The sequence below is a fragment of the Arachis ipaensis genome, chromosome B4 (assembly GCF_059453495.1).
Source record: "Arachis ipaensis isolate K30076 ecotype BB chromosome B4, ASM5945349v1, whole genome shotgun sequence".
Classification (NCBI taxonomy): domain Eukaryota; kingdom Viridiplantae; phylum Streptophyta; class Magnoliopsida; order Fabales; family Fabaceae; genus Arachis; species Arachis ipaensis.
In genome coordinates, this window is record NC_142439.1 from 38,651,324 (window position 1) to 38,670,235 (window position 18,912).

At 43.8% G+C, this 18,912-nt stretch overlaps 2 protein-coding genes and 1 non-coding gene across 3 annotated transcripts; all 3 read left to right on the top strand.

Annotated features, from left to right (window-relative positions):
- Positions 1-2,820: 2,820 nt before the first annotated feature.
- On the top strand, positions 2,821-3,714 carry LOC148567242 (uncharacterized). Its single transcript, XM_088484542.1, has one exon. It carries the CDS (start codon positions 2,821-2,823, stop codon positions 3,712-3,714), a length of 894 nt encoding a protein of 297 aa, XP_088340668.1.
- A 7,330-nt stretch (positions 3,715-11,044) lies between these two features.
- LOC148567243 (small nucleolar RNA R71) lies at positions 11,045-11,152 on the top strand. The gene has a single exon (XR_015882059.1). It is a non-coding gene; the product is annotated as a small nucleolar RNA R71 (small nucleolar RNA).
- A 4,107-nt stretch (positions 11,153-15,259) lies between these two features.
- On the top strand, positions 15,260-16,588 carry LOC148567244 (uncharacterized). The gene has a single exon (XM_088484543.1). It carries the CDS (start codon positions 15,260-15,262, stop codon positions 16,586-16,588), a length of 1,329 nt encoding a protein of 442 aa, XP_088340669.1.
- Positions 16,589-18,912: the final 2,324 nt, after the last annotated feature.

Below are 18,912 nucleotides of genomic sequence, written 5' to 3' on the forward strand. Positions count from 1 at the left end.
AATTTTATATTACAGTCCAAAATATAGCAATTTTAATACCAGCCCAACACTATAGAATAATTACCAGAAGCCCATCTCTGCAAGCAGATATCATGAAAAAGCAGAATACTAAGGAGCTTCGTGGTTTTTTATACCAATAAAGAAAAAGGCTGCAGATTTGGTAAGAAACGGAATGGAAGGCATTTTAATATAAAAAATATTTTCAATTTAAAAAAAAAAAAAATTCACTGTACAGTTATTCTTATATAAAATAAATAATTAAAAATTATTAGATAATAATCTATTTAAATATATTAAATTATTTAATAATTATTAATTATTAATTTTATATAAAAATAATTGTATATAAATTTTTATTTTAAAAAAAATATTATTATCCTTATATTAAGATTAAGTCTTAATTTTATTTTTAATTTTAAAATTTTATTTTTATCCAAAAATTTTTATTTTATAAATCAAAATATTTTTTTCTAAAAAAATTATTTTTCTTTATTATTATTTTTTTTTTCCCTTATTATTCTCTCACTCTCACTATCAAATAACTATAACTATTTCTATAATCATCACAATTACCAATGTTTTACACTCTTACCTAAAAGAAAGTGATGCATTTTCTAAAAAAAGAATTCGGTATACATATTATCTGTTACGGCCTGGCCCAAGCAGTTTACGGGCCGGCCCGACCCGAGCAGCACCCGACCCGAACGGTCGGGGGTGAGACGCTCAGATTCCGACCCGGACACGCGTCCCTGACACGCGTCCCTGACAGCTTCGCCACAGCTGTGCGAGGGAGGCCTCGAAGAAGGTGGACCTGTCCTTGCAGAGCCCACCTCTGACACGGTATATATGGGGAAGGACCTACCCTTCCCCCAAGAGACGTCACACCTCATTCTCCCCCTTTTTCGCCTGCACACTCACTGACTAGAGCATCGGAGTGTCTTTGCATGTGACACCCCCCTTTCCACGTGAAGTGCTCGGGACCCCGCATACTCCAACCCGGTGGCCTACGACCAGACGAGATCACCCCCTCACCCAGGATACCTACCCGAACTGTCCGGTACCCGACCAACCGAACATTGGCGCCGTCTGTGGGGATTCGTCCGTGGACTTCGTACTGGTCCAAGGTGGAACAGGCCGCGAGGCCGAGCCCGAAGAGGACCATGCCGCGACTGCCTCCCAGCAGCGCACAAGATCCCCTCCAAGACACACAACACAATCTCACGAGAGACGCCCCTTCGGGGGAACTGGCGACAACCACGCCAGAATAATGCCAGAACTACGCCACAGGATGCAAGACTTGGAACGCCGGCTGGCAGACAGGGAACACGACCAGCACACCCCAGAACAAAACCACTCCCGCTCTCACTCTAGGAGCCACTCCAGACGCACGGCCAGCCCCCAGGCTAAGTCCGAGAGCGCGGGAGAAAGAGGACGCGCGAGAAGACGCCACGACCCCGTCATCTATGCCAGGCATGAGGGGTGGCGTACTACAGATCGCGGACACGAAGGCGCTCGTCGGGACGCCGACGAAGGGAGAACGCCGAGAACGTGGGGACCCGTGATAATGGGAGCGACCCCATTTCATCGTTCCATACTCGAGGTCCGGCTGCCAAAACATTTTGACAAGCCAATGGACATGAGGTACGACGGAACGCAAGACCCGCTGGAGCACCTCACGACCTTTGAGGCCAGGATGAACCTGGAGGGAGTGGGAGACGAGGTAAGGTGCCGTGCTTTCCCGGTCACCCTGGCGGGACCTGCAATACGGTGGTTCAATAACCTCCCGCAGGGCTCGGTGACCGGTTTCGCGGACATCAGCCATGCCTTTTTAGCCAAATTCATGACCAGGATAGCAAAAGCGAAGCACCCAATCAACCTGCTCGGGGTGACTCAGCGACCCGACGAGCTGACCAGGAAATACCTTGATAGATTCAACGACGAGTGCCTAGAAATAGACGGGCTGACAGACTCAGTTGCAAGCTTGTGCCTGACAAACGGACTTCTGAACGAGGATTTCAGAAAGCACCTCACCACGAAGCCGGTGTGGACCATGCAGGAGATCCAATGTGTAGCCAAGGAGTACATCAACGACGAAGAAGTGAGCCAAGTCGTGGCCGCCAACAAACGGCAGCCTTCCTATAACCAAGACCGGCACTGCGGGGGCAGAGAAGGTCAAAAGGAACATGCCAGGGACGGCGGTCCGAGCAAGGCACCCAGACTGTTTTCTCGGGTCGGGAAGTTCACCAATTACACTCCCCTCACGACACCAATCATGGAAGTTTATCAACAAATCGCCGAAAAGGGGATCTTGTCGAAACCCCGACCACTGAAGGAACGAACAGGGAGAAATCGAAGCCTTTACTGCGACTACCACAAAGGCTACGGGCACAAAACACAGGATTGCTTCGACCTGAAGGACGCGTTGGAACAAGCGATCAGGGATGGGAAGCTAGATAAATTTTCCCATTTCATTAGAGAGCCGAGACGACGAAACCGCGACCATGACGGCGAGGACAGGACTCGGGCAGCCAAGCGACGCCAAGAACCGGAGGAAGACGACCGGGGCCTCACCATAGTGAATGTGGTAACAGCTAGGAACGCGGCACCTAAGTCGAGGTCGGCACAAAGGAAAGACGCCAAAGTCCTGGCGGTCTCCTCGTCCTCTGCGCGAGGCACGAGGAAGCTCCCACACATTTCGTTCGGCCCAGAAGATCAGTGGTTTGACGAAGTCGGAGAAAGCCCCCCATGGTCATAACGGCTAGAGTAGGAACCGGTCTCGTCAAACGAATCCTTGTAGATACGGGGGCAGACTCGAACATCATGTTCCGCAATGTGTTCGATGCCTTAGGCCTAAGGAACGCCGACCTACAGACTCACCAGCACGGCGTCGTGGGGCTTGGTGACCATTTCATCAAGTCAGATGGCATAATCACCCTACCAACCTCATTGGGACAAGGCCAGGGGAGAAGAACGATAATGGCCGAGTTCGTGATCCTACGAGACTCCACCGCTTACAACATCATCTTGGGGAGAAAGACAATCAACGACCTAGGAGGAGTCATCAGCACAAGGATGTTGGTAATGAAGTTCATAACTGAAGAAGGGTTAGTAGGGTCTGTGAGGGGAGAATTGGAAACAGCAGCCGCTTGCGACAACGCCAGTCTCTCGTTAAGAAAGAAGTCTAAAGAGGCATCAGGAGTATTCCTCGCCGACCTGGATGCCAGAGTTGACGACAAACCCAGACCCGAACCCGAAGGGGACCTGGAAAAGTTTAGGGTCGAAAACTCGGAGGAAAAATTCACGTTCGTGAATAGGAACCTCCCCCACGAGTTGAAAGAACCTTTGATGGAAATGATCAGAGCCAACGGCGATTTGTTTGCCTGGACACCTGCCGACATGCCGGGTATAGACTCCGGTCTCATGTCACACCACCTAGCCATCAGACCGGAAGCCAAACCAGTGGCTCAAAGGAGGAGAAAAATGTCTAAGGAAAGGGCAGAGGAAGTGGCCAGACAGACGGCCAGCCTCCTCGAAGCAGGGTTCATCCGGGAACTGGACTATTCGACCTGGCTATCAAACGTGGTCCTGGTAAAAAAGCACAATGGGAAATGGAGGATGTGTGTGGACTACTCCAATCTCAATAAAGCATGCCCTAAGGACTGTTACCCCCTCCCCAACATCGACGCACTCGTCGACACGGCTGCGGGATACTGATATCTGAGTTTCATGGATGCCTACTCCGGCTACAATCAGATACCGATGCACCGGCCAGACGAGGATAAAACGACGTTCATAAAGCCAGGGGGGACCTACTGATACAGGGTGATGCCGTTTGGCCTGAAGAACGCGGGGCAACATACCAGAGGCTGATGAACAAAATATTCAGCGACCTCATGGGCAAGACGGTTGAGGTCTACGTGGATGATATCCTCGCAAAGACCACCCGGCCTGACGTTCTCATAAGCGACCTAGAGAACGTGTTCGCATCCCTCCGACAACACAGCATGAGGCTCAACCCGCTTAAGTGCGCCTTTGCCATGGAGGCCGGAAAGTTCCTGGGATTCATGATAACCCAGAGGGGAATGGAGGCCAACCCTGAAAAGGGCCGAGCAATACTCCAGATGAGGAGTCCAGGCTACATCAAAGACGTTCAGCGGCTAACGGGAAGGCTCACCGCGTTGTCCCATTTCCTGGGTGCATCGGCAGCAAAGGCCCTACCCTTCTTCGGTTTAATGAAGAAGGGAATAGCGTTCGAGTGGACCCCTGCGTGTGAAGAAGCTTTCAACCACTTCAAAATAGATTCTAGCAGCACCCCCGGTGCTCGGGAAGCCCAAGAATGGAGAACCACTCTATCTGTACTGGTGCACGAAATTGTGATCATCAATGGCGCCATCAACATGGTACGCTCAATTGTAATCTCAAATTTTTATCACAACTTCGCACAACTAACCAGCAAGTGCACTGGGTCGTCCAAGTAATAAACCTTACGCGAGTAAGGGTCGATCCCACGGAGATTGTTGGTATGAAGCAAGCTATGGTCACCTTGTAAATCTCAGTCAGGCGGATATCAAAAAGTTATGGAATTTTCAAAATTAAATAAGAAGTAAACATAAAATAAGGATATAAATACTTATGTAATTCATTGGTTAGAATTTCAGATAAGCGTATAGAGATGCATTCGTTCCTCTGAACCTCTGCTTTCCTGCTGTCTTCATCCAATCAATCTTACTCCTTTCCATGGCTGGCTTTATGTAAGGACATCACCGTTGTCAATGGCTACTTTTGATCCTCTCTGAAAAATGGTCCGATGCGCTGTCACTGCATGGCTAATCGTCTGGAGGCATCACCCTTGTCAATGGCTGCATCCCATCCTCTTGTGAAAATGGTCCAAATGCTCTGTCACAGCACGACTAATCATCTGAGGTTCTCGATCATGCTGGAATAGGATTCACCCTCCTTTTGCGTCTGTCACTACGCCCAGTACTCGCGAGTTTAAAGCTTGTCACAGTCATTCAATCCCTGAATCCTACTCGGAATACCACAGACAAGGTTTAGACTTTCCGGCATGAATGCCGTCATCAATCTAGCTTACACCACAAAGATTCTGATTAAGAGATCTAAGATATACTCATTCAATCTAAGGTAGAACGGAAGTGGTTGTCAGGCACGCGTTTATAAGGAATGATGATGATTGTCACGTTCATCACATTCAGGTTGAAGTGCGAATGAATATCTTAGAAGCGGAATAAGTTGAATTGAATAGAAAAACAGTAGTACTTTGCATTAATCTTTGAGGAACAGCAGAGCTCCACACCTTAATCTATGGAGTGTAGAAACTCTACCATTGAAAATACATAGGTGAAAGGTCCAGGCATGGCCGAATGGCCAGCCCCTCTGATCTAAGAACCAAGCGTCCAAAGATGTCTAATACAATAGTAAAAAGTCTTATTTATAATAAACTAGCTACTAGGGTTTACAGAAGTAAGTAATTGATGCATAAATCCACTTCCGGGGCCCACTTGGTGTGTGCTTGGGCTGAGCTTGAATGTTACACGTGCAGAGGCTCTTTCTGGAGTTGAACGCCAGGTTGTAACGTATTTCTGGCGTTCAACTCTGGTTTGTGACTTGTTTCTAGCGTTTAACTCCAGACAGCAGCATAGAACTGGCGTTCAACGCCCTTTTATGTCATCTAAACTCGTTCAAAGTATGAACTATTATACATTGCTGGAAAGCCCTGGATGTCTACTTTCCAACGCAATTAAAAGCGTGCCATTTTGAGTTCTGTAGCTCCAGAAAATCCACTTTGAGTGCAGGGAGGTCAGAATCCAACAGCATCAGTAGTCCTTCTTCAACCTCTGAATCTGATTTTTGCTCAAGTCCCTCAATTTCAGCCAGAAAATACCTGAAATCAAAGAAAAACACACAAACTCATAGTAAAGTCCAGAAATGTGAATTTAACATAAAAACTAATAAAAACATCCTTAAAAGTAACTAGATTCTACTAAAAACATACTAAAAACAATGCCAAAAAGCGTATAAATTATCCGCTCATCACAACACCAAACTTAAATTGTTGCTTGTCCCCAAGTAACTGAAAATCAAATAGGATAAAAAGAAGAGAATATACTATAAATTCCAAACTATCAATGAAACATAGCTCCAATCAGATGAGCAGGACTTGTAGCTTTTTGCCTCTTGAATAGTTTTGGCATCTCACTTTATCCATTGAAGTTCAGAATGATTGGCTTCTATAGGAACTCAGAGTTCAGATGGTGTTATTGATTCTCCTAGTTCAGTATGATGATTCTTGAACACAGCTATTTTATGAGTCTTGGCCGTGGCCCTAAGCACTTTGTTTTCCAGTATTACCACCGGATACATAAATGCCACAGACACATAATTGGGTGAACCTTTTCAGATTGTGACTCAGCTTTGCTAAAGTCTCCAATTAGAGGTGTCCAGGGTTTTTAAGCACACTCTTTTTTTTTTCTTTGGACCTTGACTGTAACCGCTCAGTCTCAAGTTTTCACTTGACACCTTCACGCCACAAGCACATGGTTAGGGACAGCTTGGTTTAGCCGCTTAGACCAGGATGTTATTCCTTTAGGCCCTCCTATCCACTGATGCTCAAAGCCTTGGGATCCTTTTTATTTGCCCTTGCCTTTTGGTTTTAAGGGTTATTGGCTTTTTGCTCTTGCCTCTTGGTTTTAAGAGCTTTTGGCTTTTTCTGCTTGCTTTTTCTTTTTCTTTCTATTTTTTTTCGCCTATTTTTTTTCTCTTTTTTTTTCTGCAAGCTTTGTTCTTTGCTGCTTTTTCTTGCTTCAAGAATCATTTTTATGATTTTTCAGATTATCAAATAACATGTCTCCTTGTCATCATTCTTTCAAGAGCCAACATATTTAACATTCTTAAACAACAACTTCAAAAGACATATGCGCTGTTCAAGCATTCATTCAGAAAACAAGAAGCATTGTCACCACATCAATATAATTAAACTAAGTTCAAGGATAAGTTCGAAACTCATGTACTTCTTTTTCTTTTGAATTAAAGCAGTTTTCATTTAAGAGAGGTGATGGATTCATAGGACATTCATAACTTTAAGACATAGTTACTAACTACTAATGATCATGTAATAAGACACAAACATAGATAAGCACTTAACATAGAAAACGAAAAACAGAGAGTGTAAGAACAAGGAATGAGTCCACCTTAGTGATGGTGGCGTTTCCTTCTTGAGGAACCAATGATGTCCTTGAGCTCTTCTATGTCTCTTCCTTGTGTTTGTTGCTCCTCCCTCATTGATTTTTGATCTTCTCTAATTTCATGAAGGATGATGGAGTGCTCTTGATGTTCCATCCTTAGTTGTCCCATGTTGGAACTTAATTCTCCTAGGGAGGTGTTGATTTGCTCCCAATAGTTTTGTGGAGGGAAATGCATTGGAGGCATCTCCGGGATCTCATGATGATGAACTTCATGCACCTCTTGAGCTCCATGAATGGGCTCTCTTGCTTGCTCCATCCTTTTCTTAGTGATGGGCTTCTCTTCCTCAATGGGAATGTCTCCTTCTATGAAAGCTCCAGCTGAGTAACAGAGATGGCAAATAAGATGAGGAAAAGCTAGCCTTGCCATGGGGGAGGACTTTTCGGCTATTTTATAGAGTTCAAGGGAGATGACTTCATGAACTTCTACTTCCTCTCCAATCATGATGCTATGAATCAAGATGGCCCGATCCACAGTAACTTCGGATCGGTTGCTAGTGGGGATGATGGAGCGTTGTATGAACTCTAACCATCCTCTAGCTGCAGGCTTGAGGTCCAGTCTTCTTAGTTGAACCGGCTTGCCTTTGGAGTCAATCTTCCATTGAGCTCCTTCCACACATATGTCCATGAGAACTTGGTCCAACCTTTGATTAAAGTTGACCCTTCTAGTGTAGGGGCGTGCATCTCCTTGCATCATAGACAAGTTAAACGCCAACCTCACATTTTCCGGACTAAAATCTAAGTATTTTCCCCGAACCATGGTGAGATAATTCTTTGGGTCCGGGTTCTTACTTTGATCATGGTTCCTAGTGATCCATGCATTGGCATAGAACTCTTGAACCATTAGGATGCCGACTTGTTGGATGGGTTTTGTTAGAACTTCCCAACCTCTTCTTTGGATTTCATGTCGGATCTCCGGATACTCATTCTTCTTGAGCTTGAAAGGGACCTCAGGGATCACCTTCTTCTTGGCCACAACATCATAGAAGTGGTCTTGATGAGCTTTGGAGATGAATCTTTCCATCTCCCATGACTCGGAGGTGGAAGCTTTTGTCTTCCCTTTCCCTTTTCTAGAGGATTCTCCGGTCTTAGGTGCCATCAATGGTAATGGAAAAATAATAAGCTTATGCTTTTACCACACCAAACTTAGAATATTGCTCGCCCTCGAGCAAGAAAAGAAAGAATAGATGAAGAAGAAGAAGAAAATATGGAGGAGAGGGGGGAGTGGTGTATTCGGCCGAGAAGAGAAGAGAGGGTTGTGTTGTGTGAAAATGAGGAAGAATGGAGGGCTATATATAGGGAAGGGAGGGGGTAAGGTTCGGCCATAAGGGTGGGTTTGGGTGGGAAATTGATTTTGAATTTTGAAGGTAGGTGGAGTTTATGAGGTAGGTTTATGGGGAAGAGTGGATGAATGTGAGTGGTGAAGTGGTGATAGGGAAGAGAGATTGAGGTGATTGGTGAAGAGTTTTGGGGAAGAGTGTTTATGGGATTGTGTGAAAGAGGGGTGAGAAGAAGTGAGTGGAGGTAGGTGGGGATCCTGTGGGGTCCACAGATCCTGAAGTGATTCTGTGGGGTCCACAGATCCTGAGGTGTTCAAGGATTTACAACCTTGCACCAAATTGGGCATGCAAAATGCCCTTGCACACAACTCTGGGTGTTCAGCGCCAGATTGGTGCTTGTTCTGGGCGTTGAACGCCCATTTGTTGCCCATTTCTGGCGTTGAACGCCAGAACCATGCTTGTTCTGGGCGTTCAGCGCCAGCTCTTCTCCAGGGTGCAATTATGGCGTTCAAACGCCCAGATGCTGCCCATTTTGGGCGTTCAGCGCCAGAACCATGCTCTGTTCTGGCGTTGAACGCCAGCCAGATGCTTCTTACTGGCGTTTAAACGCCAGTAAGATCTTCCTCCAGGGTGTGATTTTTCTTCTGCTGTTTTTGATTCCGTTTTCAATTTTTATATTTATTTTGTGACTCCACATGATCATGAACCTAATAAAACATGAAAAACAATAAAAATAGAAATTAGATAAAAATTGGGTTGCCTCCCAACAAGTGCTTCTTTAATGTCAATAGCTTGACAGTGGGCTCTCATGGAGCCTCACAGGTGTTCAGAGCATTGTTGAGACTCTCCAACACCAAACTTAGAGTTTGGATATGGGAGTTCAACACCAAACTTAGAGTTTGGTTGTGGCCTCCTAACACCAAACTTAGAGTTTGACTATGGGGGCTCTGGTTGACTCTGCAATGAGAGAAGCTTACGGTGCTTCCTCTCCATGGGTACAGAGAGAGATCCTTGAGTTTTAAACACAAGGTTGTCCTCATTTAATTGAAGGATCAATTCTCCTCTGTCCACATCAATCACAGCTCTTGCTGTGGCTAGGAAGGGTCTTCCAAGGATGATGAATTCATCCTCATCCTTCCCAGTGTCTAGGACTATGAAATTAGCAGGGATGTAAAGGCCTTCAACCTTTACTAACACGTCCTCTACTTGTCCATAAGCCTGTTTTCTTGAATTGTCTGCCATCTCTAATGAGATTTTAGTGGCTTGCACCCCATAGATTCCCAGTTTCTCTATTACAAGGAGGGGCATGAGGTTTATTCCTGAACCAAGGTCACACAGAGCCTTTTCAAATATCATGTTGCCTATGGTACAAGGTATTACGAACTTTCCAGGATCCTGTTTCTTCTGAGGCAATGTCAGTTGATCCAGATCACTTAGTTCATTGGTGAACAAGGGAGGTTCATCTTCCCAAGTCTCAATACCAAATAATTTGGCATTCAGCTTCATGATTGCACCAAGAAACTTGGCAGCTTGCTCTTCAGTAACATCCTCATTCTCTTCAGAAGAGGAATACTCATCAGAGCTCATGAATGGCATAAGGAGGTTCAATGGAATCTCTATGGTCTCTAGATGAGTCTCAGATCCCTTTGGTTCCTCAAAGGGAAGCTCCTTATTGATCACTGGACGTCCCAGGAGGTATTCCTCCTTGGGATTCACGTCCTCTCCTTCCTTCACAGGTTCGGCCATGGTGATTAATTCAATGGCCTTGCACTCTCCTTTTGGATTTTCTTCTGTATTGCTTGGGAGAGTAGTAGGAGGGAGTTCAGTGATCCTTTTACTCAGCTGGCCCACTTGTGCCTCCAAATTTCTAATGGATGACCTTGTTTCATTCATGAAACTCACAGTGGCCTTAGATAGATCAGAGACTAAGTTTGCTAAATTAGAGGTATTTTGTTCAGAGTTCTCTGTCTGTTGCTGAGTGGATGATGGAAAAGGTTTACTATTGTTAAACCTGTTTCTTCCACCATTATTAAAGCCTTGTTGAGGCTTTTGATCCTTCCATGAGAAATTTGGATGATTTCTCCATGATGGATTATAGGTGTTTCCATAAGGTTCACCCATATAATTTACCTCTGCTATTGCAGGGTTTTCAGGATCATAAGCTTTTTCTTCAGAAGATGCCTGTTGAGTACTGTTGGATGCAGCTTGCATTCCATTCAGACTCTGAGAAATCATATTGACTTGCTGAGTCAATATTTTATTCTGAGCCAATATGGCATTCAGAGTATCAATTTCAAGAACTCCCTTCTTCATAGGCGTCCCATTACTCACAGGATTCCTCTCAGAAGTGTACATGAACTGGTTATTAGCAACCATGTCAATGAGTTCTTGAGCTTCTGCAGGTGTTTTCTTTAGGTGAATGGATCCACCTGCAGAAGTATCCAATGACATCTTAGCTAGTTCAGACAGACCATCATAGAATATATCCAAGATGGTCCATTCTGAAAGCATGTCAGAAGGACACTTTTTGGTCAGTTGCTTGTATCTCTCCCAAGCTTCATAGATGGATTCACCTTCCTTTTGTCTGAAGGTCTGAACATCCACTCTAAGCTTGCTCAGCTTTTGAGGAGGAAAGAACTTGGCTAAGAAAGCCGTGACCAGCTTGTCCCAAGAGTTCAGGCTATCTCTGGGTTGAGAGTCCAACCACACTCTAGCTTTGTCTCTTACAGCAAAAGGGAAAAGCATGAGCCTGTAGACTTCAGGATCTACTTCATTAGTCTTAACAGTACCACATATCTGCAAGAATTCAGTTAAGAACTAAAAAGGATCTTCAGATGGAAGTCCATGAAACTTGCAGTTCTGCTGCATCAGAGAAACTAATTGAGGTTTCAGCTCAAAGTTGTTTGCTCCAATGGCAGGAATGGAGATGCTTCTTCCATGTAAATTGGAATTTGGTGCAGTAAAGTCACCAAGCATTCTCCTTGCATTATTGTTGTTGGGTTCGGCTGCCATCTCCTTTACTTGTTCAAAATTTTCAATAAGGTTGTCTCTGGATTGTTGTAATTTAGCTTCTCTTAGTTTCCTCTTCAGAGTCCTTTCAAGTTCTGGATCAGCTTTAACAAGAATGCCTTTTTCCTTGTTCCTGCTCATAAGAAAGAGAAGAGAACAAGAAAAGAAGAGGAATCCTCTATGTCACAGTAAAGAGGTTCCTTATTGTTAGTAGAAGAAGAAAAGGAATATGGGTGAAGAAGAATGAAGAATCCAAACACAAAGGTAAGGATAGGAGCAGTGATGTGAGATGAAGAGAAGTGTTAGTAGATGAATAAATAATTAGAAGGAGATGAGGGAGAAGGATTTTCAAAAATTATTTTTGAAAAAGGGTTAGTGATTTTCGAAAATAGTTTTTGAAAAAAGGTTAGTAATTTTTGAAAATTAAAATAAAAAATTAAAATAATTAGTTAATTAAAAAGAATTTTTGAAAAAGAGGGAATATATTTTCGAAAATTAGAGAGAGAGAGTTAGTTAGGTAGTTTTGAAAAAGATAAGAAACAAACAAAAAGTTAGTTAGTTAGTTGAAACAAATTTTGAAAAGATAAGAAGTTAGGAAGTTAGAAAAGATATTTTGAAATCAAATTTTTGAAAAAGATAAGATAAGAAGATATTTTTGAAAAGATATGATTTAAATTAGTTTTTGAAAAAGATTTAATTTTTAAAATCACAATTAATGACTTGATTCACAAGAAATCACAAGATATGATTCTAGAACTCAAAGTTTGAATCTTTCTTAACAAGCAAGTAACAAACTTGAAATTTTTGAATCAAAACATTAATTGATGATGTTATTTTCGAAAATTATGAGACAAAATTAAGAAAAATATTTTTGAAAAATATTTTTATAATTTTCAAAAATAACTAAGAAAAATGAAATAGATTTGATTTTTAAAAAAGATTTTGAAAAAGATAGGATTTTTAAATTGAAAATTTGATTTGACTCATAAGAAACAACTAGATTTTTAAAATTTTTTGAAAAAGTCAAATCTAATTTTCGAAATTTTGAGAGAGAAAAAGGGAAAGATATTTTTTTGATTTTTGAATTTTTAATGATGAGAGAGAAAGACATGAAAAAGACTCAATGCATGAAAATTTGGATCAAAACAATGAATGCATGCAAGAATGCTATGAATGTCAAGATGAACACCAAGAACACTTTAAATGTCATGATGAACATCAAGACTTATTTTTGAAAATTTTTATATGCAAAGAAAACATGCATGACACCAAACTTAGAAATCTTTCATGTTTAGACACTATGAATGCAAAAATGCACATGAAAAACAAGAAAAGATGCAAAACAAGAAAACATCAAGATCAAACAAGAAGACTTACCAAGAACAACTTGAAGATCATGAAGAACACCATGAATGCATGAATTTTTCGAAAAATGCAAGATGAACATGCAATTGACACCAAACTTTCAACTTGACTCAAGACTCAAACAAGAAACATAAAATAATTTTTTGATTTTTATGATTTTATGAAATTTTTTGTATTTTTATTTTATATTTTTCGAAAATCATTTGAAAAAGAAAAATAAGGATTCCAAAATTTTTAATATGAATTCCAGGAATCTTACAATCTTAATCTAAAGCTCCAATCTGAGGGTTAGACATGGCTTAATAGCCAGTCAAGCTTTAGCATGAATATGGGAGTAATTCATTCAATTTTAAGCCAAAACCTCTGTCCAAAAGAATTTAGACATGGTTTTATAGCCAGCATGCTTCAACATGCTTCATGAAACTCTAGAATTCATTCTTAAAAATTCTGAAGAAAAATATATTTTTGAAAACATTTTATTTAAAATTTTTTTTTTGAAAACAAAGGAGAAATTTTTGAAAGATTTTTTGAAAAATTTTTGAAAACTTTTTGAAAAGAAAACGAAAAGAAAGTTACCCAATCTGAGCAACAAGATGAACCGTCAGTTGTCGAAACTCGAACAACCCTCGGCAACGGCGCCAAAAACTTGGTGCACGAAATTGTGATCATCAATGGCGCCATCAACATGGTACGCTCAATTGTAATCTCAAATTTTTATCACAACTTCGCACAACTAACCAGCAAGTGCACTGGGTCGTCCAAGTAATAAACCTTACGCGAGTAAGGGTCGATCCCACGGAGATTGTTGGTATGAAGCAAGCTATGGTCACCTTGTAAATCTTAGTCAGGCGGATATCAAAAGGTTATGAAATTTTTGAAATTAAATAAGAAGTAAACATAAAATAAGGATAGAAATACTTATGTAATTCATTGGTTAGAATTTCAGATAAGCGTATAGAGATGCATTCGTTCCTCTGAACCTCTGCTTTCCTGCTGTCTTCATCCAATCAATCTTACTCCTTTCCATGGCTGGCTTTATGTAAGGACATCACCGTTGTCAATGGCTACTTTTGATCCTCTCTGGAAAATGGTCCGATGCGCTGTCACTGCATGGCTAATCGTCTGGAGGCATCACCCTTGTCAATGGCTGTATCCCGTCCTCTTGTGAAAATGGTCCAAATGCTCTGTCACAGCACGGCTAATCATCTGAGGTTCTCGATCATGCTGGAATAGGATTCACCCTCCTTTTGCGTCTGTCACTACGCCCAGTACTCGCGAGTTTGAAGCTTGTCACAGTCATTCAATCCCTGAATCCTACTCGGAATACCACAGACAAGGTTTAGACTTTTCGGATTCTCATGAATGCCGCCATCAATCTAGCTTACACCACGAAGATTCTGATTAAGAGATCTAAGAGATACTCATTCAATCTAAGGTAGAACGGAAGTGGTTGTGAGGCACGCGTTCATAAGGAATGATGATGATTGTCACGTTCATCACATTCAGGTTGAAGTGCGAATGAATATCTTAGATGCGAAATAAGTTGAATTGAATAGAAAAACAGTAGTACTTTGCATTAATCTTTGAGGAACAGCAGAGCTCCACACCTTAATCTATGGAGTGTAGAAACTCTACCGTTGAAAATACATAGGTGAAAGGTCTAGGCATGGCCGAATGGCCAGCCCCTCTGATCTAAGAACCAGGCGTCCAAAGATGTCTAATACAATAGTAAAAAGTCTTATTTATAATAAACTAGCTACTAGGATTTACAGAAGTAAGTAATTGATGCATAAATCCACTTTCGGGGCCCACTTGGTGTGTGCTTGGGCTGAGCTTGAATGTTACGCGTGCAGAGGCTCTTTCTGGAGTTGAACGCCAGGTTGTAACGTATTTCTGGCGTTCAACTCTGGTTTGTGACTTGTTTCTGGCGTTTAACTCCAGACAGTAGCGTAGAACTGGCGTTCAACGCCCTTTTACGTCATCTAAACTCGTTCAAAGTATAGACTATTATACATTGCTGGAAAGCCCTGGATGTCTAATTTCCAACGCAATTGGAAGTGTGCCATTTTGAGTTCTGTAGCTCCAGAAAATCCACTTTGAGTGCAGGGAGGTCAGAATCCAACAGCATCAGCAGTCCTTCTTCAACCTCTGAATCTGATTTTTGCTCAAGTCCCTCAATTTCAGCCAGAAAATACCTGAAATCACAGAAAAACACACAAACTCATAGTAAAGTCCAGAAATATGAATTTAACATAAAAACTAATAAAAACATCCCTAAAAGTAACTAGATTCTACAAAAAACATACTAAAAATAATGCCAAAAAGCGTATAAATTATCCGCTCATCATGTACCTAGCCATAACAGAAGGAGTGCTTGCAGCGGTGTTGGTACGGGAAGAAGGGAAGGCCCAGCAACCAATCTACTTTGTGAGCAGAGCACTACAAGGGGCAGAACTTAGATACAGTAGGCTGGAGAAGTTGGCACTGGCACTCCTGGTCTCCTCCCGCCGACTACGACAGTACTTCCAGAGTCACCAGGTGGTCGTTAGAACGGATCAAGGGATTCGTCAGGTGCTCCAAAAACCTGATCTGGCGGGAAGGATGATGACCTGGGCCATCGAATTGTCCCAATACGACTTAAGCTACGAACCCCGGCATGCGATCAAGGCGCAAGCAATGGCAGACTTCCTGGTGGAAGTAACCGGGAACCCAGCCGAAGTCACAGACACACGGTGGAAGCTCCATGTAGACGGAGCCTCCAACCAGACGTTTGGGGGCGCCGACATCATCCTAGAAAGCCCAGCCGGATTCATCTACGAACAATCAGTTAAGTTCGAGTTCCCTGTATCGAACAACCAAGCAGAATACCTAGCCCTCCTGGGGGGCTTGGTTCTGGCTCGGAAAGTCAGAGCAACGAGGCTGGAAGTGTGCAGCGACTCGCAGGTCGTCACCGCGCAGGTAAATGGAAGCTACCAATCCAGAGACTCGCTACTGCAGAAATACTTAGAAAGGGTCAAGGAACTAAGCAAACAGTTTGAGGAAGTCACGGTCCAACATGTTCTGAGGGAAAGGAACACACGGGCAGACCTCCTATCCAAGCTGGCAAGCACAAAACCTGGAACCGGCAACCGCTATCTCATTCAGGGCATCACGAAAGAGCCGGCAGTTGCCCTTCACCTGACCAAAATAAGCCCTTCCTGGATGGACCCCATCACTGACTTCTTGGAAAATGGCAAACTCCCTCAGAACGAGAAGGAAGCCAAAGCGGTAAGAAGGGAGGCCGCCAAATATACGGTCATACAGGATCAGCTATTCAAAAAGGGACTCAGCCAACCTTTGCTGAAGTGCCTGCATCCCGACCAGACGGACTGTGTACTCAGAGAAGTCCATGAGGGGTGCTGCGGCCACCATATCGGGGGCAAAGCCCTAGCTAGGAAGCTCATCCGAACTGGATACTACTGGCCAACAATGATGAATGACTCCAAGGAATTCGTAAAAAAATGCGCAAAATGTCAACAAAATGCCAACTTCCACAGAGCGCCAGCTTCCGAGCTGAGCCTACTGACATCCACTCGACCTTTTGCGCAGTGGGGAGTCGACCTCTTGGGACCCTTCCCAGTTGGCCCGGGGCAGGTCAAGTACCTCATAGTTGCCATCGACTACTACACCAAATAGATAGAGGCTGAGCCGCTGGCCAGCATATCCTCATCCAATTGTAGGAAGTTCATGTGGAGGCAGGTGATAACCCACTTCGGCATCCCGGAGATCGTCATTTCGGATAATGGGACGCAATTCACTGACAAGAAGTTCGCGAAGTTTCTCACTGGCTTGAGGATAAGACAGAAGTTCTCCTCGGTTGAACACCCCCAAACAAACGGACAAGTGGAGTCCGCAAACAAGATCATCTTACTGGGTCTCAAAAGGCGTTTAGATAGCAAAAAAGGCGCATGGGCCGACGAGCTCGCCTCGGTTCTCTGGTCCTACCGAACAACCGAGCAAAGCTCCACAGGAGAAACCCCCTTCCGCTTAACGTACGGGGTCGAGGCGGTGATACCCATAGAGATCAGCGAGCCGAGCCCGCGGTTACTCCTCGCAGGGGTAGAAGAAACGGTGGACAAAGACCTAGTAGACGAGGTCAGTGAAATGGCCCACTTGTCAGAGGTAGCGCTGAAACAAAGAATAGCCCTACGCTACAACACCAAGGTCCTCAGAAGGGAATTTGAGAAAAGAGACCTCGTCCTGTGATGCAACGATGTCGGGCTACCAACCCCAGGAGAAGGAAAGATGGCGACAAACTGAGAAGGCCCCTACAGAATCAAAGAAGTGCTTGGCAAAGGCGCCTACAAGCTGGAAAGACTCGACGGCAAGGAAATCCCGAGAACATGGAATGCAGGTAACCTGAGGAGTTTCTATTCATAGCTTGGACACACCGGCCAAGCGGCCTGACAAGCTAGATAGATGTTTACTATTGTCAAATGTTAATTTCCAATGATTTACTTTAATCAAATGCCTACCATGTTCATGAATATTGTTTAGCTAACGACCAATTTTTACTTGTCTGAATTCTTCCATCTACTATTCCCCAATACGTATCCCACGCAATCGCGTTCTTCAACGGCAACCCAGGACTGATCACCCTGGGAGCTAGTCGGATCATAGCCATAACTAACGGCCACGATAGTATGACCAAGACGGTTTCAACCATGTTACCAATGTAAACGGCAAAACAGACACAAGCAATAAGTCCACACTAGAAAACGGTACCAAAACATAAACGTTACTGAACAAACAAGATAAAGGCGATAATTAGAAGCCGACCAAGCGACCATTAGAGAGTAAAAAAGATCTTAACAGTTGCGACAAAAGTACATTACAAAGCCATGCAAAGGCACAAGTTACAAGAGTTCACTTTTGGGGCATGTCAACAATCTTGCCGTCCTGAATCGTTTTGAAGACCCCAATAGCCGACGTGTCGAAGTCTGGAACCACAATCTTCACCTGAGCCTTGAGAGCCTCCTCAGTCATGAAAATCGTGTTCTTTCCTTGCTCTTTAGTCGCCTTGTGCTTCCTCTTGAGATCTTCGACTTCGGCTTGGACAGCTTTGGCCAACGAAACGGCTTGGTCGCGCTCCTTCTCCATAGCGACCACCCGACCTTGCACGACGCTGAGCTGGCTCTCCAAAGTCATCTTCCGTTCGGTCAAACGGGATACGGTGGCATCGGAGACCTTCATTTTTTCCTCAAAGGACTCATCGACATCCTTGCACCCCTTCTCCGCCGCGGACAGCTGTTCCTGAAGCTTCTCGACTTGGGCCTTGAAATCGTTGTTGGCCTGGACAACAGTATCGAGCTTTCTTTGCAACGCCTGCATACCCGACAACTCGAACTCGGCCTTCCGAGCTATCACCGCCCCGCGGAGAAGCGTGCGGTACATCCACCTCGCCTGTCCCGTGAGCTCGGTACCAAGAAAGTAATCCTCCATACCGGGAATCAACTGACTGTCAATAAAGGCCCCAGCATCGAAGTTTCTCTCCATCACGGTAAGAGTTCCTTCCGGACTGGAGGATGCCCTCTACCTCTTGGGAGTAGGGACAAGCTTCAGATCATCCTGCTCCCGATGGGTAAAAGACGACTGCCCAATGCCAGCCGTCTCCTCAAGAATAGGAGAACCTGCATCCCGGCAGAATTCTTGTCGGACATCTCGGTGTCCCGAGGCGAAGGCATAGCTCGATCCTCCTTCTTGTCGGTAACCTTCTCCTCGTCAGCCTTCTCCTCGTCGCTATCCTCCAAGAAGGTCTTGACTAAACTTTCGAGCCCGGTTACCGAAGCAGACATCTCCACTACAACAGAGAAACAAATACGTTAGTCGCGAAGTCGGCAAGAGCAAATTAAATAATAAACGATGCAAAAGTACAAGACAAAACAGCTCACAAATATAACTCCTGGCGGCCTCCCGTTCACCCATAAGGAGGTGGGGTTCACAGGGTTCCTCCCAAAAAT